This window comes from Gambusia affinis, linkage group LG12, assembly GCF_019740435.1.
Source record: "Gambusia affinis linkage group LG12, SWU_Gaff_1.0, whole genome shotgun sequence".
Lineage (NCBI taxonomy): Eukaryota > Metazoa > Chordata > Actinopteri > Cyprinodontiformes > Poeciliidae > Gambusia > Gambusia affinis.
Window position 1 is genome coordinate 1,329,661 of NC_057879.1, and position 25,709 is coordinate 1,355,369.

The 25,709-nt window shown below is 43.2% G+C and overlaps 1 protein-coding gene across 3 annotated transcripts in view; it reads right to left on the reverse strand.

Moving 5' to 3' along the window:
- Positions 1 to 25,709, reverse strand: part of LOC122840793 — a 51,683-nt gene that overhangs the window by 18,413 nt on the left and 7,561 nt on the right. The window contains exons 1-3 of one of the 3 annotated variants that reach the window (XM_044133438.1): positions 14,685 to 14,924; positions 6,192 to 7,295; positions 4,556 to 4,770 (exon numbers count right to left, since the gene is read on the reverse strand). In XM_044133438.1, coding sequence (XP_043989373.1) covers positions 4,556 to 4,770; positions 6,192 to 7,295; positions 14,685 to 14,840 — 1,475 coding nt within the window. In that variant the 5' untranslated portion in view covers positions 14,841 to 14,924. Of the gene's footprint in view, positions 1 to 4,555; positions 4,771 to 6,191; positions 7,296 to 14,684; positions 14,925 to 25,709 lie in introns of those variants that run through there. The other 2 variants (XM_044133440.1, XM_044133441.1) reach the window with 2 other exon arrangements.

Genomic DNA, 25,709 nt, shown 5'->3' on the forward strand with positions numbered 1-25,709 from the left:
GAACTGTTCACTGTTTAGATAATCAGCCTTTTTGTTTTTGACTTTTTTGGGGATTTTTTCTGTTGTTTTCGGACAGTGGTATTAGACCAGAATCTTTCTGCATTGAGTTTGTCTCGTCTCATCTATCCTGAATGAGAGGTCAAAAAGTAAACATTTTCCTAAAAGGGAGAGTGGAAGGATGAAGATAGAAAATTCTCTGAAACAGGTCTTCATCTGATGTTTTTTGTTTGTGTTTTTTGTCTGGTTGCAGATGGGCTGATCTTTCAGTCAGAAATGACCACACTGCCTGGTTAAAGTTCCAGTCTACATGTATACATGTGTGCAAGTCAACAAAGGTGAAACAAATATTTAAACGAATGCTGAGTTTATATGATTTTCATGCAGTGCATCATTCTAACTTTTGCTTTGTTTCTGTTTTCTAACTGCAGATCTTGCAGTAAACACCTGATAGACAACATGTGAGTCTCAATGTCAACCTGTGACCGAGAAGACCATGTCCATGTTGCACATCCTCCTGAGCAAAGCCTGGACTCAGTGGCTTGTTACTTTCAACCCAGAACAAGAATCCTTTTATTATGTTTTTCTTCTAGAATAGGTTATCTCTTATATCAGGGGTGTCAAACTCCAGTCCTCAAGGGCCGCTGTCCTGCAGCTTTTAGATGTGCCTGTGCTGCACCACACCTGAATAGAATAATTAGGTCATTAGCAGGGTCTGGGGAACTTATCTACACAAGGAGGAGGTAATTAATCCATTTCAATCCAGTGTTTTATATCTGTGGCACATCTAAAAACTGCAGAACACCAGCCCTTGAGGACTGGAGTTTGACACCTATGTCTTATATGGACACATATGCTAGTTTTTTTTTTTCAGGTCTCAGTAAATACTGTTACAGTGAGGAAATTGTAACTGTCCAGTTATTCTGCTTGCATTATTCAGCATGCAGAATAATGTTTCTGCATGCTGGTGTTCCCGCTAAAGCCTTTTTTTGCCCCGATTTTCCCTTTACAATTTTCCAACATCCTGCAGTGTGTGGTGTGTTAAGTGGTGGTGTGTTGAATATGGCCGATCTAAAACTGGGCATATTCAACATTGTCTTGGCACGATTATCACAGCCTGTGGGTTTGTTCTTGACTGGGAGCGCGAACGCAGCCTGTTGAATATGACAGGTAGCCAATCAGAAAGCGTGGTGACGTAAGAACAGAGGGGAATCCCAAGCAGTTGACATGGCAACTAAGAGAAAATGTTAACTAAGAAAAAACATAACTCACTTCCAAATCATAGTCCAGCAAATGGAGCGGCTGCTTCCATCTTTTATCGCTTCGAATGAGTCCACAAACTATCCTATCACTACTGCTTCTACATCGATATTAGTGTTTTTGTTTATTCAAAATTTATGTATGGTATGTTGGAGGTTTTACTGGATTTTCTTCTGGAATCGGGATGTTCGTAAGTGGATTCGGTTCGTGTGTGGTGTGTTGCTCCTGCCGTGTGGCTGGACTCACGAACTGACCGAACCTGTTGGACTTTTATCGGTTCTGTGGTCACAGAGGTTTGGAAAATCAACTGACAATCCTTAAATCGTGCTGTGTGAACAAGACCTAAAACTCCCAAGCTCTAATCCTCTCATCTTGTCTCAACCACTGCCCTAATGCTCTCTGACTCTGGTCGCTATGGTAACATTTACATATCCCTTCAAAATACAGATGCTCCACAAAAACAAACATTTTACTTTTGTCAAAATTTTAACTAACAGTAAGAAGACATCACTTAGGCCACGCCCCCTGAGAACAGAAGTGTTATATTTTACTGTGAGCGGTCGCTATCCTATCCCTTTAACCCAGGGGTGTCAAAGTCAAATGGACGGAGGGCCAAATTAAAAATTTAGCTACAAGCCGAGGGCCGGACTGATCGAATGTTCATTGAGATTTTTTTAAATGACGCATTTGGTCTAGTGCAGGATCGAAGGTGCGCGTTGTGAGGATCGAACGGGGGTGCATCTCGCATTTTTTTTTCAGACGGGGTTCCGGCTTGCTGCGGGCCGGTTCTAATAATAAATCAAGATCATCCCAGGGGCCGTAGAAAATCGGGCCTTGACTCTGACATATGTGCTTTAACCTAATCAACATGAAACTATGTCCACAGACAGAAGACATGTTGGTGTATCATGATACACTGACCGGTATCAATGAAGTAGGTGGGTTTGGCGGCGTGGCAGACTAACTTTGTCGGGTTCCAGGGGTGTTTGTTTGTTTGTTTGTTTCTTTTTTTTATTTTTCTTTTTCTTTTTATGTGTGTTGGCCTCACTGGTGGCCACCAGGGAGCGCCGGAAGCTGTGCACTGGGTAGGCGTGCCCATGGTTCAGCGCACCGGGCTGGCATCACCTCATCATCTCCTGGAGGTTAAAGAAGCTGCCTGCCAGCACTCCGACGCCGGAGTGTTTTACCTGCATGGTACCCGAGCCCCTCAGAGCTAGGCTTCTGAGTCAGTTTTTTTCCCTTGAGTAAATCTAGTTGTTCTCTGTGCTCTTCAGGTGTCGTTTGCTGGATACCCGAGTCCTGTCTTTCAGTTCTTCCAGCTGATCTCCTGATTCCCCAGTGTTCAGCGGGTGGCATCGGACCTCCTCCACCCCCCGTCAAGACGGTGCTTACCTGTCCGCCCTCCAACGCAGCCTCCTCGTATAGGACCCCATTCTGCCTGGAACCACAGACGCTTCCCCTCGAATCCTATTTCCTTCGTCTGCCTAAGTAAGAGCCGATCCTTCCTTCTCAACCGCAAAAACAAAGATTCCTACCGCACTCGAACTCACCATCTCCTCTTGTTGTCCCGCAGTGACCGCTGTTTTCCAGATTCCCTCCCCGAAAATCCCCGTCATCACTTTGTTCGTTGTTGATTTGCAATAAATATCTTTAACTGATTTTCGTTCTACTTTTGGTGTTCTGCATGTGGGCAAGACACGTTAACCCAAACATGACAAACTTGTAATACTGTTGCCACATGTTTGGCTCTAAATTCCACAGTTTTGAGCCGAAGTGAACCAAATTCACTAGGATTGATCCTTATCCAACCCTCAACACGAATACTTAACAATCTTTGGTTGGCGTGACCTAATTTCTCTATAGCGCCCCCTACAATATTTTAAATAATTGGCCCCTAGCCATGCTTTAACCTAAAATTATTAAACGTGGTGCACATGTGTATCTTGTTAGGATCTATAAAAAAGTCTCTTGGAGCCATGGTCCAAACCCAACAAGAAGTCGGCCATTTTGTATCTAAGCGTCATTTTCTCTTTTTCATAGACGTCATATCTGATTGAATTAGTCCTACAGTTTTTCAGATAAAGGCTTCAGAATCACTCAGCACACTCTTGAGGCATTGAAGGTCAAAAGTTATCAAAAGATTTCTCGTACATCAAAGCATGTGGGCGTGGCTTAGTGTCAAACTATTTGTCATGAAACATCAAGATTCCATAACTTCCACATGCAAGGTGAGAGGTGCATCAGAGTAACTATGTCTCACTACAGTCCCATCCTGATCACATTGTCATATTCAATTGATGACATCACCTTAGCCCCGCCCACTTCCGACAGGAAGGCACCTGTTTTTTCTACTGTATGTCTTACTTTCACTCTTTGATTCATATGGGTTTAATGCTGTGCTAACTGACATGAAATGACAGGATGATCAATGCTGGCTGCTGGCTGAACCATGTGGGCTTGGCCTAATGGCGAATTGCAATCCCTTGCCATAGGCATACGGTCGCCCCCAAATCACACATGCATCATCCGATTTGCAACAAAGTGGATATGGATGACCTTTGTTCACCTCTATAGAGCCCAATAGCACTAAATTGTAATTTGAATACACTACACCCCCTGGGTATGTTCATCAGCTATATCTCCACGCTATATCAGCCAATGTGCACCAGATTTGTTGTGCATCATTGGCGAGTGCTGCCAAACTCATCTATGTGTATCACCTGGCGGACGGGTGCAGGAACTGTGCAGGAGCGTCTGCAGTGGCGAGGGGGCGGTGGTGATGGAACCCACAGTAGTGGCTATGAGGCCTGAGCGGCGCTGAGCTGCGAGGGCTGCCCCACGCTGCTTGCGGTTTTAATTTGGACTTAATTTTTATGGTAAAATTCTGGCAACAACAGCTACTAGTAATTTATCAAAAAGTTGATTTTTTTTTTTTCTTTTTTTTTTTTTTTTTTTTTTTTTTTACAAAATGCTCTGTAGTGCTATAACGTACCAGAGAGAAATGGGGAGGTGGTAAGTAGTGTGTACACAAGGTTTATTAAAAGCACTAAGACCATCCTCCAGACCCTGACTGATTGTTTCTATATGTTGTTTACATGACAGTATGACTATGGGGAGAAGGCAGAAGTTTGTTTTACACATTATCTGTCTCATTTTACACTGTCATGACATAGTGATGGTATTAAGTAAAAAAACAAACTATTTTTTAATAAATGTTGTTTTGGTTGAAGTTTGTGCTAATATGGAATTTACTTTTCTCCAAACAATACCCTGAAACAATGGCTAGGCATTGTCCAACCTTTGTTTGAGACGGGGGCTTCGTGTTGGGGGGTACAAAGAAGAATGGGTGCCTTGGAAGCTCCCCTTAGCTCCCAGTCCTGGTTTGGGGATGGGCAGACCTTTGACCTCCTCTTCCATCTTCTTCCACTGCTGGCGAGCAACCAAAAAGTCCACGTGCTCAGTAGAGACATTCTCACTGAAGGTCTCCTGTTGCACATAGAAATCTAAAGGAATCTGATAAATAAAATAAAAAAGAAAAACATGTAAATGAAGATTTCAAGGCAGTACCAAGATGAAAAGATTAACTATATCTGGATGTGGTTTAAGGAATATTTTAAAACAATGCAAACCCTTGATAACTTATCAGTAATATCAGCTAAGTAACAAAGAAAATATGTTCTTAACCAAGTTAAAGAAGATGATGAAGGTTTAAATCACTGGTACCTATTTCCAGCAGTCATAGAATCAGAGGCAGTGTACACCTTGGACAGGTTGCCAGTCCATCACCGGGCAACACAAAATTACACAAGTCAGACAACCGTAACCTTAAATAATATGTTAATATGTGTTTCATCAGATTAAGTGTGATTATTTTAAGTTACAGCAAAAATGACAAAACCAAAGCACAATAAATATTATTTTCATCAATGCTTCAAGATTTAAAGGTTAGTCAGTTTTTGTCAGCCTGCAAAATAAAGAATAAATTTTCTGCATGTTTTAGTCACACTGACAATCTGTGATGAGCTTTGAAGTTTGTATACGAAAGCAGTATATGGGTATATGAGGAGATTTTTCCTTGAAGACTGCACAGCACTCTTAGTTTGTGATCAACAGACACTTCAGGTAGTTAAAGAGCTGTTCTATAGTGATGGGCAGTAGAATTTTTTTATTGTTTAAGAATTGTTATTTGGTGGTAACATCATTAAAGTCTAATTAACAATGAGGGCAAACCCCAAACACTGAAGCGATTATTACACTCTTTTTTGACTTTTGTTTTGACATTTAAATTTGTGAATGCCAGAAGTTAATGCAGTCTGCTGGGTTTCCTAAGTCAGAAACTTTTTAAACTAATTTGGATAATTGAATGAGTTAATTACTGTTTGATCTTTTTTTGCAAAGTGTCAATGAGATATGTTGTAAATTAGTGCTATAAAAATAAACTGAATTGAATAGAATTTGATAGTGTAAATACACTGCTAAACTAAACAAGATCACTGCATTCAATCATGCTTGTCTGGAAGCCCTTAGTATGGAGCTAATGGCTCATTTTCACTGAGCGGTACAGTATGGATCAGAGCAACCTAAGTGAAGCTGCCTCTGTTCCCCACCTTCTTCAAATTTAACTAATTTCTTGTCAAATGTTTGTGCTGTTTGTGCAGCAAATGTTTTTATTTGCACCACTATCATTTTAGAGATACTAATCAAAAAGTTTCCAGATGTCATCAGAGGCCAACAAACCCCCCACTCACATGTACATATTCAAACAAATTTGGTGTCAATTAACCAGAAAAAATATGTAGCAGAAATTTTAGTTTGTGTTTCTTTTGCATTCATCTTTGCCAATATCTGCTCTCAACTTTAGCTTCCAGTACTTTGGGACACTGAACAGCAGGGGATAAGGCAGCCAGAAACTATATGGATGATGTGAAACATACCCTCTTATCAGGGTCGGTTGAGCTGGCTGTGGAGATCACCAAAGGAGAGTGCAGGAAAAGATCTCTTCTTGACTTCATCTGTTCTTCACTGACCATGACTTTACTCTTCTCATTTTGCTTATCCACCTCTCCTTCCAACTTCAACACTTCAGTTTGTACTTCTTCCACTTCATCATCCATGCTCTGTGCAATGCACGTGTCATCAGCATAATCTCTGTTTTCTTTTGAATGGTCTGTCTCATCACAGCGAGCTAAGGCTAGCCATTGGTCCTCCCCAACATCACTGTTTGAGTACACAACAGCCAGCTCTGCTTTGAGGCAGTCACTGAGGTGGCTTTCACTGAGATCATCTCTGTGGTCTAAGTCATGTCTCCAGGCCTCCTGTAGTGTGGATTCTGGTGGATCTGAAGTGGTACCTGAGGGCTCAGACAACAAACTTTGTGGATTTTCATTAACGAAAATCTGATCTGATGAAGCATCTCGCTTAATTTTTCCCAGACTTCCTGTTATCCATATATTTACTTTATCTGTGCCTTCTCTACCTTTGTCTGCCCCTTCTATTTGTCTATTCCCCAGAGTATAATTTTCTGATTCTTTTTTTTTTGTATCTTCCCCCTCTACTCTCCCTCTGTGCTCAACTATGTTTCTTCCTTGTTGAATATCTTCTTCTAGGTCTACTCTTCCATCATCCTGTCCATCCACTTCCTGTCTTCTTTCATCTTCTCCTTTAGTTTCTACTCTCCCACCATTTTCTTCCTCCTCTCGTTCACTGTCATTCTGTATTTCCCTTCCCTTCTCCTCTTCAGTTTTAAAATAAAGGTAGTCACATTCATCTCTTTCCTCATTTTTGTTTTCTTCCACTGCTTCCACCTTTGGAACTTTTGGATCTGGGAGTTCCTGTGACTCCTGATTGCCACAGTTAAAAACGTTATCCGTCTCTAGGTCAGTTGCTGTACATGAGGGACTAATCTCCATGCCAACCAGAGTCCGTGGATATGCAAGTGTAGAAACGTCACCTGCAAGATTGTTGTTGGAGGAGAGGTTGTTGTCGTGGTTTCTGTCCGTCAGTTCAGGTATTGTCCTTTTAAACCCAGCTGTGGCTCTCTGCGGAAATAAACATTCATAATAATATTCAACAACAGTATTCATTCAGAAATAAATTAAAGATTACAGTACTTCATATCAACTAGAGGGTCCATGATTAGAGCTTGTTTTAAAAATAGTAGATTATTGGGATTTTTTTCATATAATCCCCAAATACGTAGGAACGAGTTTATGATTGGGGGTGGCACATATCAGAAATCTGACAGATCCATAAATAGCTTGAGCAGAAATATCATAAACAACAATTTGATCCCTTCTAACGAGTAGTCAAACATATTACTATTTAAAATCCAGTGATCAGATTAAAGTTATGTATCTAAGATACTGTGTTACTATATTTGTAATTTTAGAATTTGTCATCTTATATTACGGGCACACTTGTCTTTTTGTGTGTGCTCCGGTGGCCAAGCAATGACATTTCATTGCCAATTTCACTTATGTGTCTTTGTGCAATGACAATACAATAAGTCTAAGTCTAATTTTATTTAGTAAAAACATATATTGTTGCTTTCTTCTTTTTCCTTGGGGAGTTATGTCTCATGTGTAACACCAGTGACACAAACATAAACTTTGGAGGTAACAGAGATGTGCATATTCTAGTTGATGGATTTGTCATTGAGTGACTAAGTTACTTTTTCAAAGTAACTATGTCACCCCTAGTATTAAATTTACACTACATACTGTACAGACCAGGGCTGCACAGTGGCACTGTTGGTAAAGCTGGTGCCTTGCAACAAGAAGGTCCTGGGTTCGATTCCCGGCCTGGGGTCTTTCTGCATGGAGTGTGCATGTTCTCCCTGTGCATGTGTGGGTTCTCTCTGGGTTCTCCGGCTTCCTCCCACAGTCCAAAAACATGACTGTCAGGTTAATTGGTCTCTCTAAATTCTCCCTATGTGTAAGTGTGTGTGTGAATGGTTGTTTGTCCTATATGTCTCTGTGTTGCCCTGTGAGAGACTGACGGCCTGTCCACGGTGACGCCGCCTCTCACCCGGAACGCAGCTGGAGATAGACACCAGCAACCCTCCCAACCCCATTAGGGACAAGGGTGAACAGAAAATGGATGGATGGACAGTACAGACCAAAAGTTTGGACACACCTTCTAATTCAATTAGAAATCACCTTCTAATTGATTTCAATTAGACTTTACAGCCCTGCCCTGCCCGTCCGCTGGTCCCGCCAGACATTTACACAGGCTGACAATCCGTGACTGACATCTCTCTGTGTTTATATGTAGACAGAGGTACAGAGAAAACCCCCAACACTGAGAAATTATAGGAATTTGTACTATCACCCAGCATTTAGAGTACTAACAATTATTTTACATCTTCTCGGTCTTATATTGACTGACATGTTCTGCAAACATGTCAATAAATGTAAACAGTTCTGATATCACCCAAACAAATTTTTTACTCATTTAATGGAACCTTAACTGCACCTTAACTGGGCTGCAGACGCAAAGCTGTGCAATTTGGTAATTTCACAATATCCTTACAGTTAAAAGTTTGCTTGGTAAACCTATTAAATAATATTACCTCCAAAACGTTGACATTAAGTGAATATTATTTTTTTAGACAATAAAATAAACGGGTCCAAAACGTGAATTAGACGATGGGCAGCGGGGGGTGAAGAGGATCTTACAATGTCTTGCAGTGTGTGGTGTGTTATGTGGTGGTGTGTTGAATATGCCCAATCTAAAATTGGGCATATTCAACATTGTCTTGGCTCGATTATCACAGCCTATTGGGTTTTCCCTGACTGGGAGCAAGAACGCAGCCTGCTGAATGTGACAACCAATCAGAAAGCGTGGTGACGTAAAAACGGATGGGAATCCCAAACAGTTGGCATGGTGCAACTGAGAGTTCGGTGGACATCGGAGGTGAAAATGTTTATTACTATATGTAAAGGTAACTTTAATATATGTTATCCGTTATGTTTATCCATCCATCCATCCATCCATTTTCTGTTCACCCTTGTCCCTTAATGGGGTCAGGAGGGTTGCTGGTGCCTATCTCCAGCTACTTTCCGGGCGAGAGGCAGGGTACATTCTGGACAGGTTGCCAGCCTGTCGCAGGGCAACACAGAGAAATACAGGACACACAACCATTCACTCACACATAGGGAGAATTGAGAAAGACCAATTAACCTGACAGTCATGTTTTTTGGACTGTGGGAGGAAGCCGGAGAACCCGGAGAGGACCCACGACTAATATGTAAACATTCACTTGAAAAATACAGGGTGGCGCTGTATGGCTCGCCTGTGTCATCTGTCATGGAGTTGCTGCTCAGGGCTCATGAACTGCATGCTGTACTGGGACCTGATAGCCACCAGAATCTTCAAAAAATACAATGGAAGCAGCAGAGAGCTGAGCCACACTGTTATAAGTGCTCAAGCCCTGGATATACATCGAAAACGTGTCCTGCCTGTAATCAGGACCATAGTCAACAGCATGTGTCATCTCAGTTCCATAATGAGATCACTCCCACTACGTCCTTTGACACACCTGGAGCTGAAACAAACAATGGAAAGTCAAGCCCAGCAGTAGACACAGCACCCCAAAGGCCATTGGGAAACTTCAAGAGGGGGAGGATATTTCATCGAGGCAATCCTACCTCCAGACGATAACTGAGCCTCACCTTTCTGCAAATAAATTCCACATCCTTGGTCATGTGGAGGACAATAATTCTACTGCTACCTGAAACACTCCATTTAAGACTAAGCTGAACTTTAATGGAACCTGCACCGAGGCGACTCTGGACACAGGCGCTTCACTTTCGGCTGTACGTGCAGATCTCATTAACATAAATGGGGTTTGTCCACAGAAAATACGTCAGTGGTAGAGGCCGCTAGTGAGCCTAGCGGACAACGTTTCTTGCCTTCCAAATGGCTTGGCTGAGTATCGGCTTTATGAACAAGTGCTTTAATCAACACTTCGCCATCATCCATAACCTGTCTTCCCCTTTCATATTAGGGATGGATTTATGATGACAGCCTCAGTAACCATGCATATACCGACAAGGACAGTTTTTATTGATGACAGTCTCTGTCCTGCCCAGTGATGGCATAGTTACTTTGAAAAACTAACTTTAATCAGATTACTGATTACTCCTTGAAAAAGTAACTTGGTTAGATTACTGACTACTTGATTTGGAAAGCAACTAAGTTACATTAAAAATAACTTTTTTAGTTACTTTCAGCAGCTGCTAACAATGCTGTGAAAATTATATTGAGCTTTGCCAATACTTAAATGTAAGCTATTTTATAATGGTAAGATCAACAATATGTCTCCACTTATATGTTTGAACTGAAGGGGAAATTGTTTAATGGTTACAACAGTGCTAAAAAAAAACATTAGTAATTTGTGTGTGTTTTTGTGTTGTCCACTATAGTCTGGAAAAATCTAAGAAGCATTTTAAAGCCCTCAGCTCTCCCCCCAGCCTCCAGGGTTACCGGAATTGCCAAGCCCATAAATCTTCCCTCCTATCACTCATCACCAACCAAAAAATTTGATTGAGGATCAAGTGCGACAAATGCTGGAGGACAACATAATCGAACCCTCTACCAGTCCATGGGCTGCTCCAGTGGTGATTGTGAATAGACCTGGTTCTGATCCAAGATTCTGCGTGGACTATAGGGGTTTAAACCAAGTCACACAAAAAGACTCCTATCCATTACCTCAAATTGACGAATTTCTCGACTTTCTGGCAAAAGGAAAGTAATTCTCAACCCTGGATTTGGCTCGAGGATATTGGCAAGTTGCTGTTTCAGAGAAATCCAGAACAAAAACAGCTTTTGTGTCTCACTGTGGCTTCTTCCAGTTCTGTGTGCTGCCATTCGGCTTATGCAATGCGCCAGCAACATTTCAAAGGGTCATGAATTCTGTTAGCAGGCCTGATCTGCAGGCACAAAACCTGACTATGATAAAATCAAAGCTGTTGATTTTCAGTCACCATCCACTGACACTGTTTTAAAAGACCAAATCACGTCAGCCCCTGTGTTAAGATTTCCAGACTTTGCTAGACCCTTCTATGTTCATGTTAGTGCCTGTGATCTAGGACTGGGCGCTGCTTTATTCCAAAAAGATGAAGAAGACCGAGATATTGTGGTCGCGTATGCAAGTCGTTCTCTACACAAAGCTGAAAAACCATACTCAACCCCTGAAAAAGAATGTTTGGCCGTCATTTGAGATCTGGAATACTTCAGGCCATATGTTGAGGGCCTTCACGTTACTGTTTTCACAGACCACAACAGCCTTAGGTGGCTTATGTCTCTGCCAAACCCCTCTGGCTGGCTGGCTAGATGGTCATTGAGACTACAAGACTTGGACTTTTCAATTGTCCACAAGCCAGGACAACACAATGCAGTTCCTGATACTCTTTCCAGGAATCCCCTGCCAAATCAAAGTGACATGCCCACTGATATCCTGCCAGAACATGCTGTTATAGGCAATTTGGACCTCCGTTCCCTGCCTCCAGTGTTATTGTTGGATCATTTACACTTGACTCATCAGCTCAAATGGACAGTAAATGAACAATATACTGTCTATAACAGTTTGCTGTATTACAGGGACCGAAAGACTGTGTGTGGTTTACACCCATTAAAAGAACTTGAACTTTTTGTCCCAACATCTCTTCGTGGCACCCTGCTGAACTATTACCATGACCTCTCCACTGCTGGCCATCTGACTTTCCAAAACACTAATGAGACTATGACACAGGTTCTTTTGGCCTGGCATGGCAGGTGATGTCAAACGTTATGTCACTTCTTGCTCGGTCTGCCAACTCACAAAACCAAGTCAACAGAAACAAGCTGGTCCTAAGGTCCTTATTTTGCTCCAAAAACCCTGGAAATACACAGGACTAGACTTTGTGGGTCCCTTGCCCCGTAGTCAATCAGGGAATGCTTATTTGCTGGTCTTTGTGGACTATATTTCGAAGTGGATTGAGGTATGTGCAGTTAGAGAGGCCACAGCTCAGGTTGCAGCTAGCAAGTTATTGAGTGAAATATTTGCTAGGCATGAGGGAGACGTGAAAAACAACATAGCCAGTGGATCTTTTTAAATGTTTTATTTTAATCCTATGACTCTTCAACATTTATGTCGGGTTTCGGGGATTATACTTTCCTTTTAGATCTGTTTATGGCATCTTGAGAGCTACTTTGATCTTCCTTTGACGAGTTTCAACCTCTGAAGCAACACATAAATCAGGACAAGTTCTGCGTGATTTATGTTTTCGCGATTTTGCAGATGAATGTAAAAAAAAAAGAGAAGGCAACATGTTAGACCAATAAATGTCTTTTTAATTAGTTATTCCCAAGATCTTAATGGGTGTCTTACAGAATCAGATAGAATTTTTGCAAAAATTTGTAGTTTTTAAGCTTATCGCATTGTTTACTTCCTGGTTCGGTAAAGGAGTCCTAAAAAGCCACGCCCACACAAACATCAGTTTTTCCCAGCTGCCGCCACCAGTTAATCCATAACACCGGTTTCTGAGCTTTTTTTGTGTGTGTGTGTGTGTGTGTGTGTGTGGGTGCGCATGTGTGTGGTATGGCAAACTGAACAGCTGACAGGTCACCCGGTTGGACAACTGTTTCACCCGCCACTGGTACGTTCACAACAATGATGTAATGATGATAAAACCTTCATACAAACACGGTGTTTTAATACAGTCAATCTCCGTATTCAGCTGTTCTTAGGTCGGCTACAGGCGCTTATACATCTTTTACATTTTTCCAGACTCGAGTTTGTAAAACGGAATAAACTACTACTATATGGCAAAAACAGACACTGTTTTCAGATAAAAGATAAGATATTGTTGAAGAACCATGGGTTTGTTGAGACCACATCTAAGAAGAAACATATTTTACAGACTATAATAGGGTAGGCTACTGTTAAGTTCATTATAAGGAACTTATCACTTAGATTTTATTCCATATAATTATTTCGTCAATATTATTTTTTATGACAGTTTTAATGTCATGATGCTGTTAAGTGACTCCATGACACTTTCAATATGAGTCACTAGAATTTGGTTAAGAGCCAGCTTTGTAATTTCTTTACAGTAAAACAATTAATCTATAAATTAGCAGACATGTCTATTGAAATTATGTTATTCATATTTCTGTCCCATTTGTATGACATTAAAAGGATCTGGACGTTTTGTTTTTCCACTAAAAGTACTGGTTTGCACAGTAAATGTGGGTGAAATTTTTGGGATGATACTCTGATGTCCCATTCTCCTGAAGGCAGCACAAAGCTGCACCAGAACCTGACAGAAACACTGTATGGAAGAGTTGTTGTAAATCTTTTATCTGACCATTTTATGCAACCTGTAGCAACTAACATAAAAAAGGCACAGAAATCCTCTCTGAATGACTATTGATAGGCCTGCTGATTTTAAGTTGAATGTCTGTTGCATTTTTCTTAGACACTTGCAATTTCTGTTCATGTGGCTTTTTTATTATTTGGGAAATTAAAAAATTAGTAATGCGTTTTTCTTTTAAGGATTTTTGATGATAAATACATAAACAGCAATAAAAATCAAGACAGCGACAATAATGATAGCATTTTAATAATAAAATAATATTCAGTGCAAGTATTTCCAAACAGCATCAATTAGAAGCTCTGAAACGGAGAGGTTAGGAAAGGCTTTTTGACATAACAGTACATTTAAAAAATATATCTGGATACACTCTACTTTTTTAATGATGCTGCACAATGGGCCATGTTCACACAGAAACATTCACTAACAGAAAACAGCACATAAACATGTCAATACAGAGAGCAGATTAAAATAGCCTTTGTGACCTATAAACTAAAGCCTTTTCATTGTTGTCATGGCAGCGCTACGTCGGCAGTGGGTGGGTATCCAGATTATTATGGTCTGTGTTTTTAGCCATGTGCTGTTGACAGATGGAACAAGTTGCTATGGTAACACTAAGTATAAATGCAGAAGAAGACAAGTGCAAATGTACATGTATCTTGTTTTTTTTCTTTTCTCTTTATTTTATCTGTCCCTGAAGGATAAGTGTTTGTTGCGACATGGTTTTGCTAATTTATCTCCCACCGGAGCTTTGGAGGTTTGGATGAGCACGACACATTGCATGAGCATATTACCGATGAAGCGTGACCTACTGCAACCACCAAGGGTCCACCAGTGGTATTACATAAGAGCGTGTCGGAAATTTGGGACCAGCTCATGACACATGAGTACACAAGCCCAGAAAACCATGCTTTTGATTATGCCGTAAGGTAAAAACCTTCCTCGCGCATCATTCTCAAAATACCACCAAGCGTCTCTAATGTTGTCCACACACAGAAAAAGAACAGAAGTCATTACCACGCTTTGTCCTCATCAACTTCATGTGCTTCGTGGGTTTCTGTATCTACCTACCAGCAGCTTCCAGCAAAGCAGCCAAAACGAAATCATTTCCAGACAGCCACAGTGTGCGCATTCGTCTCTCCCTCTTCCCAACTGCAGCGCGAATAACCAGGCGGCCACTTGCTGGCGCGAGGTGGAACGCATATGAAACTCACGGCCACGGCGCATGTTTGTGTGAGATGGAGATAGGTAGAGAGAGAACAGAGAGAGAGAGGATGTATCGACGTATGCTATTCCACTGCAGGTGAATTAGAGCAGAAAAGATAAATCTCTATTGACAGGCTATTGTATCTCTCTCTGCCCTCGTTTTCTCTCTCACCGACGCACATCCTGCATTACCACCCTCCAATTAACCTTTTTCCACAAGTAGGATGTAGAAATAAAAGATTTTAGCCCTCCTTCAACTATGATTTATGTTACATAGAAGGCTGTAGGAATCGCCAAAGTCAAGAAAAACAGAAATATAACCTTGGCTTAAAAAAATGGTATTATCAAAGCAATAGACCAACAAATACAAAATTAAAATTACATTTGTTGGCATAAAGAACTTATGAGATTAAAGTTGATCAATTATATTTGCTACAAATTTTGTTGTATTCTTGCAACTTCCTTTTGTCCACTTCACTTTTTCCCAATACTTAATTCGCCCACTTATGTAACTGGGTAAATATTAATAGTTGTATATTTACACAAATGTGTTCTTTAATGTATTTTCCGCTTATACTTGACTGTTCTTGTGTTCTTCTGTGTCAATATGAGGTTTGGTCGTCCAGCTCCTCCTTACTTTCTTCTTGTTTTGTTCAGGGTTCTCCAGGACTACTATAAATATTAAGTTATTAATTTCCTCTTCCATTTTGTTATTCATGACAAAATGGAAGGGGGCTTGAGCCCCTGCCTGTCATGTTTTGAGGTGGTGGAGGTGAGGCAGAAACGCAGATGGACCGTTAAAGTGAAATGATGAAGTTTAATGACAAAAAAACCAGAACGCAGGGAACAGGATACCACAAGGGAACAGGACGACGAAGTATGACGAGACATAGACGAGGATCCGACAAGACACAGAGACACAGGTGACATTAAATACACATGAGGTAATCAGGGAACGAGACACACCTGGGAACTAATCACGGGGAGACAGGACAACACAGAGACTCAGACACACAGGAAACTAGAAATAAACATACAGAAAAACACAGAACACGACAGTACCCCCCCCCCTTAAAGGGCGGCTCCTAGACGCCCCAAAAACAGAAAACACAACAAGGGTGGGCGGAAGGGAGCTGGACGGGGGGCCAGAGTCCAACACAAAAAAAAAAAAAAAACAAACCCAACCAGGTGGGCGAAGGCACAGGAAGGCAGGAATCACGGAGGCGGTCCGGCGGCCGTCCGCGGCGCAGGAGGCGGGAACCACGGAGGCTGTCCGGCGGCCGTCCGCGGCGCAGGAGGCGGGAACCACGGAGGCTGTCCGGCGGCCGTCCGCGGCGCAGGAGGCGGGAACCACGGAGGCTGGCCGGTGGCCGTCCGCGGCGCAGGAGGCGGGAACCACGGAGGCTGGCCGGCGGCCGTCCGCGGCGCAGGAGGCGGGAACCACGGAGGCTGTCCGGCGGCCGTCCGCGGCGCAGGAGGCGGGAACCACGGAGGCTGTCCGCGGCGCCGCCCGCGCGCAGGGAGGCGGGAACCACGGAGGCTGCGGGGAAGCGCCTCGGGGCCGGCAGCGGAGGGGTGCCGCGGCGCTCGGGCCGGTAGCGGAGGGGTGCCGCGGCGCCTCGGGGCCGGCAGCGGAGGGGTGCCGGCGTAGCGCCTCGGGGCCGGCAGCGGAGGGGTGCCGGCGAGCGCTCGCCGGGTAGCGGAGGGTGCCGCGGCGGCGCCGGGCCAGCGGAGGGGTGCCGGCGGGCCGCCGGGTAGCGGAGGGGTGCCGCGGCGCCGCCGGCAGCGGAGGGGTGCCGCGGCGCCTGGCCGGGTAGCGGAGTGCCAGCGCCGCCGGGCAGCAGAGGGTGCCGCGGCGCCTGGCCGGTAGCGGAGGGTGCCGCGGCGCCGGGCCGCAGCGGAGGGTGCCGGGCGCTCGGGCCGGTAGCGGAGGGGTGCCGCGGCGCCGGGCCGCAGCGGAGGGGTGCCGCGAAGCGCCGGCCGGGTAGCGGAGGGTGCCGGCGGCGCTGGCCGCAGCGGAGGGTGCCGCGCGCGCTCGGGCCGGTAGCGGAGGGGTGCCGAAGCGCCGGGCCGGCAGCGGAGGGGTGCCGCGAGCGCGGGCCGGGTAGCGGAGGGGTGCCGCGGCGCGCCGCCGGGCAGCGAGGGGTGCCGCGGCGCTCGGGCCGGGTAGCGGAGGGGTGCCGCGGCGCCGGGCCGGTAGCGGAGGGGTGCCGGGCGCCTCGGGCCGGGTAGCGGAGGTGCCGCGGCGCGCCTCGGGGCCGGCAGCGGAGGGGTGCCGGCTGAAGCGCCTCGGGGCCGGCAGCAGGGAACGTGTTCCTGGAAGGCGACGAGGGGCCGGGTCCACCGGCGGCTCACGTCGCTCTTTCCGGGCAGGCAGAGGATGTAGTGTTCCCGGAAGGCGACGCGGGGCCGGGTCCACCGGCGGCTCACGTCGCTGTTGCCGGGCAAACAGCGGAGGTGGTGTTCCCAGAAGGCGACGAGGGGCCGGATCCACCGGCGGCTCACGCCGCTTCTTCCGGGCAGACTTCGGAGGTGGCGTTTTCGGGAAGCGACCAGGGGCCGGGTCCACCGGCGGCTCAGGTCGCCTGCTTCCCTGGCGGAGGTAACGGAGGGGACCGTATCCGGGGGGTGCCAAGACCAGTCTAGTCCCCCGAAAAACCTCCCGGTCCAGCTGGGCCAAAAATTTAGCGACCTCACCTCGTTTGTGGTCGGATCCTTCTGTCATGTTTTGAGGTGGTGGAGGTGAGGCAGAAACGCAGATGGACCGTTAAAGTGAAATGATGAAGTTTAATGACAAAAAAAACAGAATGCAGGGAACAGGATACCACAAGGGAACAGGATACCACAAGGGAACAGGACGACGAAGTATGACGAGACATAGACGAGGATCCGACAAGACACAGAGACACAGGTGACATTAAATACACATGAGGTAATCAGGGAACGAGACACACCTGGGAACTAATCACGGGGAGACAGGACAACACAGAGACTCAGACACACAGGAAACTAGAAATAAACATACAGAAAAACACAGAACACGACACTGCCCTTTTTATCCGTGATGCCCCTAGTGCCCTTTTTGAATTTTTTTTTTTTTTTTTTTCAAAAAAATTCACAAAATAAACATCAGAGAAAATATTGTAGCAATAAATTGAATCGCAACAAAAAGCCAAACATGCCACAATGAAATGAATCAAAATGTCTCCAAAGCATCGGCGGACTGACAGGGGCCACCAGGGGATTCCAGGTAGATTCCAGAGATGTGCATCGCAGCAGCTGCTCATGCAGAGCCGGTCCAAGGTAATATGGGGCCTTAGACAGAACCCCCCTCCCTCCGGAACCGTCCTACTAAGAACCTCAGCATCACTAACATGTTTAAATAACGATAAGGTGAATCTGTGAGAGGTAGGCCAGGTTTATTGGCAAAGTTTAAAATCAATCACTGATTATTGGTTATTTGCTGTGATGTAGTTGTGAACAAACTTAATTCAAAGACAAAGATCGCACCATATTGTAGCCATGGTAACAACAATCAAACTATCAAGATGATTCTTTAAACTTCTACAAAGTAAACATCCTACTTAAATCCTAAATGTACTATTTATTTTTCCCAGCTGAATGCATTAAATAAAATTTAGTAACATTGTCATTCTCTATAAATGATGCTACAGGTTTAAATCTATGGCCTGTCTTACAATTTCTAGGGCCCCCCCGAGTGTCTGGAGGCCTCTGAATTGACCCTACCAGCAGCTACTGAGTTTTCTTTGCCTTGATATTCCAGTCTTATAATTCTAGGTTTGAGCTTTTTTGATCTATAAATCAGTCTGCAGCCAGGTTGTTCTAGAGGTTAAATTGATATTATTAGGGCTTAATTAGTAAAATGGCAGCAAATTAGCTTATTTCATAACTTTATAACCAGAGACCTTCTCTCCTCTGGTCTATTTAACAGCTACAATCTCAGATCAACTCAGCCCTCCAGTATTATCAGCAGCAGAAACAGCAACTTTATACCTGTTGGGGAAAATATAGACTATATTTGCTTTGCGTTTCCCTGGATGATGGCAATAATATAGTAGGATCCAATTAGATTCTTGATTAATATGGGTTGTTGCTATGTTGTTGTACTGAGTTTTTGTTCAATGTGCCCCTTTTTTAAATTTGAGCCCCTGCTCCTCCATAGGTCTCTGCACGGCCCTGTGTAGAAGGTTGGAAGTTGTTTTCCTAAGCTGCATCAGAACCAGACTGTCTCGCCCCTTGTTGTTAATTCTTTATCTCTGGTATAAAACTCATGTGTTGTATGAGCTGACAGAGTTTTGCAAGCTTTTCATTCAGACCTGCTTCATTACTGATTGTCATACAAGCTCTCTGTATTGTGCACAACATAAGAATATACCTGACTGATTTTACCTGAACAGTGCTTGGAAATCGTATTTTTTCCACAACATAATCCTTTCATTTATATTGTTTAAATGTTTATTTTTCCTTCTGCATTAGTGATAGGTGTTTGGATATTTTTATTTGAGTTGCTATTACGCCTTTATATCATTTGATGCATGCTAACATTATTATTTTGTATAGAGAACTGCAGCACATGCTATCTGCTACTACTGATTGACAGATCAAATAAAAGGAGACCACCTCCAAACCCAGACTTGGTGTCCGGGTTTGGAGACCAAACTTCTGCGATACACAAAACGCAGAAGTCCACCAGTCACACTTACTTAACGTTCTATACATTCTTTGTGTAAATAAATACATTTTTCTAAAAGTAATTTATTTATAGATAACTTTTTCCATTTTCCTCAGTATTTTTACCCTACTCATTTCTCTGGCTTCTTTCTGTTTTCATGTCATAGTTCTGTGATCTGTCTCTATTTGTCTCTGCCGGCACCTGTGGATGTCAGAATTTTACTGTAAAAATACGGCAAAGTCCTGGCAACCACAACTCCTGGTATTCTACCATATTTAATAAAATACGGAAATACCGTATTCAGTAAAAATACGGTAAAATATCACCAGCTGAGGTTGCCGCACTGTTAAAAAAAAATAAAAAGAAAAAATAAGGCTCTATTTTATGATGAAATAGTGGCAGCTGTGGTTGCCAGATCTTTACCATCTTTATACATTAAAATTCTGGCAACCAAAACTGCCAGTGTTTTACCGTATTAGCAAAAATATGGTAAAATACTGGAAACAAAAACTGCCAGTGTCATGGAGCAGGGGTTTTTTGGGCTTTTTTTTGTGGGTTTTCTTTTTCTTTTTTTTTTTGTTATTCACCGTTCAAACACCAGATGGAGTCAGACTCACCTCATCTCTAGAGATCAGTGCAATTACCTGTACAAGAGGAGCGGGCTGCCAGTACTTCCACGCCAGAGTGTTAGCCAGCAATGGTATTCTGACCCCCTAGAGCTAGTCTCTGTGTTTTCTCAAAAATATTTTTCCGAGTGATTCCTCTCATGTTTTTTCCCTTCGCCTTCAGGTGTTCCCTTCCGAGCCGCTTTGGATCTTCCAGTGACGATCAAGTCTGATTCTCCTTCTGGATTCTCTCCCTCATGACGCCGTGGACAGTACCCACTGGTTGGCCGAGTTCCGTCTTCTCCTTCCCGGTTGGATCACAAGTTTTTCCTTGTTTCCTCCGGGTGGTTGCTGAACCGCTCCTATGTCTTCGGTCTGCCCGAACATACCTGCCCACCCTCCGCCGCGCCTCCACGGTCTCCCTAGACCCGGGGTCTTCAAACTCCAGTCCTCGAGGGCCGTTGCAACCTATGGGCTTCGTTGTGCATCAGAAGACCAGGAGACACAGGACAACACAACAAGACATCTTGTAGAACGTCACTTCTACGTTGATGATAGCCTTGCCTCCTTTTTAACGAGTGATGAGGCAATTTCCGTTGTCAAAAATGCTCAACAAACGTTGGCTGCATCCAACTTAAAGTTGCACAAGATTGTATCTAACGATATTGACGTGATGAAAGCATTCCCCAAGGAGGACCTGGCAAAAGGCCTTAAATATCTCAACCTTGGAGCAGACCCTCCACCAATGCAATGTAGCCTTTGAATAAGTTGGGACATTAACACAGACGAGTTCACCTTTCAAGTCTCAAATGAAGAGAAACTCTATACACGTAGAGGAGTGCTGTTAACTGTAAACAGTTTGTACGATCCGCTTGGATTAGCAGCCCCAGTGAGTATTCAAGGTAGAGCTGTTATCAATGAGAATTACAAAGTGGTCCTATATAAAATACCGGTGTCCCTTAACTTTCCTTTCTTTTTTGAAATTCTATGCTGAGTTAAGTAAAATATTACTAAAATTTTTTTCCTTTTGTGTTAAGAATTACAGATCCTTGTTACTGCAGTGCTTATAATGTTTTGGTATACCATATAATATTTGGTTGCGTTTAAATTGAACAAAAGGAAAGTTTCTATAAAATACAGCTGTGAATAAATTTTAACTTAGAGTTTAAAAGGGTTTTGTTGTCCTGGAACTACTAGTTATGGAAAAAGAAATATTTTAAAATTAAATAATTAATGAAGCGCTTCAGCAAAAAACTTGATCAACTGGTTGCTATGATCCTAAATTTCTACCTTAATCTTCACTAACTGAAATCTTCTGACTAAACCAAACTTGATGCATTTTGTTGATGGTTCTGCATCATGTGACCATGCTATTGATTTGCTTTTTGCATAAATCACCTATGCTCTATGTTCAAACATTTTCCTGCTAAAACGTCTGCGCTAGTAGCACTAACTGAAGCATGAAAACTAGTTGCTTGTGTGCTATTATTCTCACTGATTCCAAGATTCTTATTATGTTGTCTTATTGCTGAAACTTGTCCACTATGCTTTGTCGAGCCTCACAGACAGTGAAAACCTTCCTGCCATTTCCTGCCAAAGTGCTGCTGCAGCCATCAGACCGGCTGACGGGTTATGATGAAGGATTTTCAGAGGAAGGACTGGAACTCCAAACGCTGGCAGAGGCCGTTCCAGAGGCTTTTCCAGGTGTAACTGGTGACCAACACACCTGCTGAAGTCCAGGAAGGAACAACCTGAATCCACACTGTGAAGGACTACCTGTCTGTAACATGACTCTAGATCACAACTCTAAATCTGAAACAACAACAGATTGGTGTTAAGTGCTAGTAACCTCTGACACCCAACATTCAAGAAGAGGAAAGAAACGGAACGAGGGAATATGGAAAAGACGGAAAATAACAACAAACATTGGTTGCTTTTGTACGTCAAAAGGCTCCCCAACCAAAGAACTATTGCTGGTCCACTGGCGAGTGGCCGAAGTGGGGAGTGAAGACTGAAATAAATATTTTAAAAAAGTTCCTGAGAGAGAAAAAAGAAAAACAAGGACGTTCATTATTCATTGTTCCAGTTACAGACATTTGTGTTGGTTATTTCTAATATTTTTTGGTTATTGTTGTTTGTTTTTCTTTATAAATGTTTTAATGTTATTTTTTCTCCTCCTTAATTAGTTTTGTATTACGTTTTTATTTTATTGTTTCTTGGATTTTTATGTCTTCAATCATTGGTATGGTACCTCCTCACGTTTCCTGGTCAGAACATATACCGGGCCGCCTCCCTGGCAAAGAGGGGCTGCAAGATAAGTTTTCCTACCCAACACAGTCATATTGTTATGGAGTAGACAAGGTTACTGCCGGGAGGTTTTTCGTATCTTGCGTTTATGTTCCTTTTGTTACGTCTTCCAGGATAGTGTTGTGTTATGACTGAGGAGGGAAATGTGTTGATTAATATTAAATATTATCAGATTTATTCACAATCAAAAGGGGGGAAATGTCATGGAAAAATTACAATAAGGTCACATCTGCTGGTCAGGTCATATGAAAAGTTTATGAACTCTCACCAAAAGAACTATTTGGGTTTCATGTAGAAGGTTGAAAGTTGTTTTCCACAGCTGCGTCAGAACCAGACTATCTCTTCCCTTGTTGTTAATTCTCTATCTTTGGTATAAAACTCATGTGTTGTCTCTGCCTGGCAGAGCTTAGACAGCATTTCATCCAGACCTGCTTCATTACTGAAGCTCTCTGCATTGTGCACAATATATGAATAAACCTGAATATATGAATAAAACTGAACAGAGCTTGGAAATAGGATGTTTTCCACGACACCATCAACTGGGATTACCCACTTCCAGAGAGGAAACCACAGGAATGGAGTGCATGGAGGAACTCTCTAAAACATCTGGAACAAGTGAGGATCCCTAGACAGTACTCCTCCCTTTCCTTTTGAAATGCAACAAACAGAGAATTGTGCATGTTCTGTGATGCCTCTACTAAGGCAATTACTGTTGTGGCTTATGTCAAGATTTCAGATGCAGAAGGCAAATGTGAACTTAGTTTCATGTTTGGCAAAGCGAAACTTGCTCCACAAATAGAAGTTACCATTCTGAGGTTAGAACTTTATGAAGCTGTCCTTGCCATTGAGATTGCTGACATGATATCTGAAGAGATTGATGTTCCCTTCCACTCAACAAAGTTCTTTACCGATAGCAAGGTAGTTCTCAGCTACATTCAGAATGAGTCCAGGACATTCTATGTTTACGTCTGTAACCGGGTGCAAAGAATAAGGAAGTCATCTAATCCAGACCAATGGAACTACGTTCCTACAGAGCTAAATCCTGCTGATATAGCTTCAAGATCCATCCCAGCTAAAGCCTTGGAGAACAGCAAGTGGCTCACAGGACCAGAGTTTCTACTCAGGCAAAACAGGCACTCTGAACAAACCGAAACCTCTTTCAACCTAGTCGACCCTGTATCCGATCCAGAGATTTGTCCTACAGTGACCTGTTGTCTAACAGTACTAACAGACTCTTCCATAGACCCAAGTCATTTCGAGTCATTTTCATCATGAAAGTCACTGTTGAGGGCCATAGCCAGACTGGTTCACATAGTCAGACTGTACAAGAAGGAGAATCAAACAAGCAAATGTCAAGGTTGGCATATGCGCAAGGAACTGAGCCTAGATGATTTTCTAACGGCAAAGCGTGTCATTTTGAGCAGCCTTCAGCGCAAGAGCTACCCTAAATTATTTGCAAGTATTAGAGATCAGAAGGAGATCTCTAAACATAGTCATCTCAAGAAACTGTCACCCTACGTTGATGACTCGGGTTGCATCAGAGTAGGAGGTCGTCTTGCACAAGCCAATCTTCAAAGCAATGAAGCAAACCCATATATCATTCCTAGTCATCATCATCTGATGACCCTTCTGGTACGTCACTATCACCAGCGTGTACAGTATCAAGGACGTCTATTTACAGAAGGTGCTGTGAGGTCAGCTGGCCTTTGGATCATTGGTGGAAAACGATGCATCAGCTCGGTTATATACCACTGTGTATTCTGCCATAAGTTGAGGCGCAATACGGAAGAACAAAAGATGGCAGACCTGCCAATGGATCGTACTGCAGTTGCTCCTCTGTTCACTTATATCGGAGTCGATGTATGTTGCAAAGGTTGATGTTTGTAAGGTAGATTGTGACATGTTATTTACACAGTATTAAGCATTTGTGCCCTTACTATTTGTATGATTAGAGTACTGTTGTATTCTAATTGATGTTTTTCATCTTTATTTGTAGTTTCACTCTTTGGCATTGGAAGCAACGTCAATAAAAGCGACATACGCCTGTCAATCGTCTAAGAGTTTATCTATCTGCACAACTGTTATTTGGAAACAAAGTGGGGGCAGAACAAAGTGAACAGGCTAAAGCCAGACAGCCGAGCAACTGATCCGCCTGTACACACTAGGGGTTGAACGACTACATATTTTTTAAGGTCGACTACATCATGATAATAGTCGAGTCGATGTCGACTAGTCGCGGTGACGTCATAGTGACGTAAGCGCAAAAACCCTTCACAACTACTTGGAGGCTTTATTAGCTATTTTCACGGCAAATATTAACCCCCCACACACACACACACACAATCCCCTTCTCCTGCTTTTACTAAGTCTATTATGGAGAATTAAAAGAGCAATAAACAGATCATTCTTCGTGAGCAGCGGGGAAAAGTTTGTTGCACAGTCGGGTCTGACTTTTTTTTTTCTAAACACCGGCTGATGCTGATGATCTCTGGATAGTTACTATAGGAGTCAAATTATCACACTGACTACATGGTGCTTTTGGAACATCACAAGCCAAACTTGTTATGAACGGATCCCGTTTGGTTACAGCTGAATTCAACGAAACCACCTGCTTCTCCTCCGCCCGATGCGCGGCAGGAAGCTCTGCTGACTCAGCAGATTGAACGATTTAAGATATTTTCTAGTCAACGTCAACATGATAAAAGTCGAGTCGATGTCGAGTTGTCTAGTCGTTGTGATGTCATAGCAACGCAAGACGCAAACTTTGGAGTAACGTACAGGCTTTATTACCCGTTTTCACGGAAAAATACGGCATTTACACAGAACAGCAACAAGTGAAACAACAAAACATCGGGATAGTTTATGATAAATAATAAGTTGCTGGGAAACCAACATTCAAAAGGAAACGCACATCTTTTAGATGGCATTACCACAGATCTTTATTTAATCAGCAACATAACATCATAATGTATTAGTTAGATCGTCGTGACAAAGACATTCGCGAGCCGGCTAAGTGACATCCTTAGCGGGAAGGGGGCGAGTTTTAGACGGCTCGTGTTTTGTAGTTGACTGCAGCTGCAACTCCATCTCCTTTTAAAAACACTGTAAAACCACAAATATGCATCCATCTACATATCATTTAAACTAATGTATTAACTTATTTTTCTTGTGTCTTGTGACGTATAGCCTACTGTGCTGTCAGATCAGCACAGGCTGTCACCACCGGCAATCACATGACTGCGACTAGTCGACATGAAATGTAAAAACTCGCGAGATGTCCTAGAG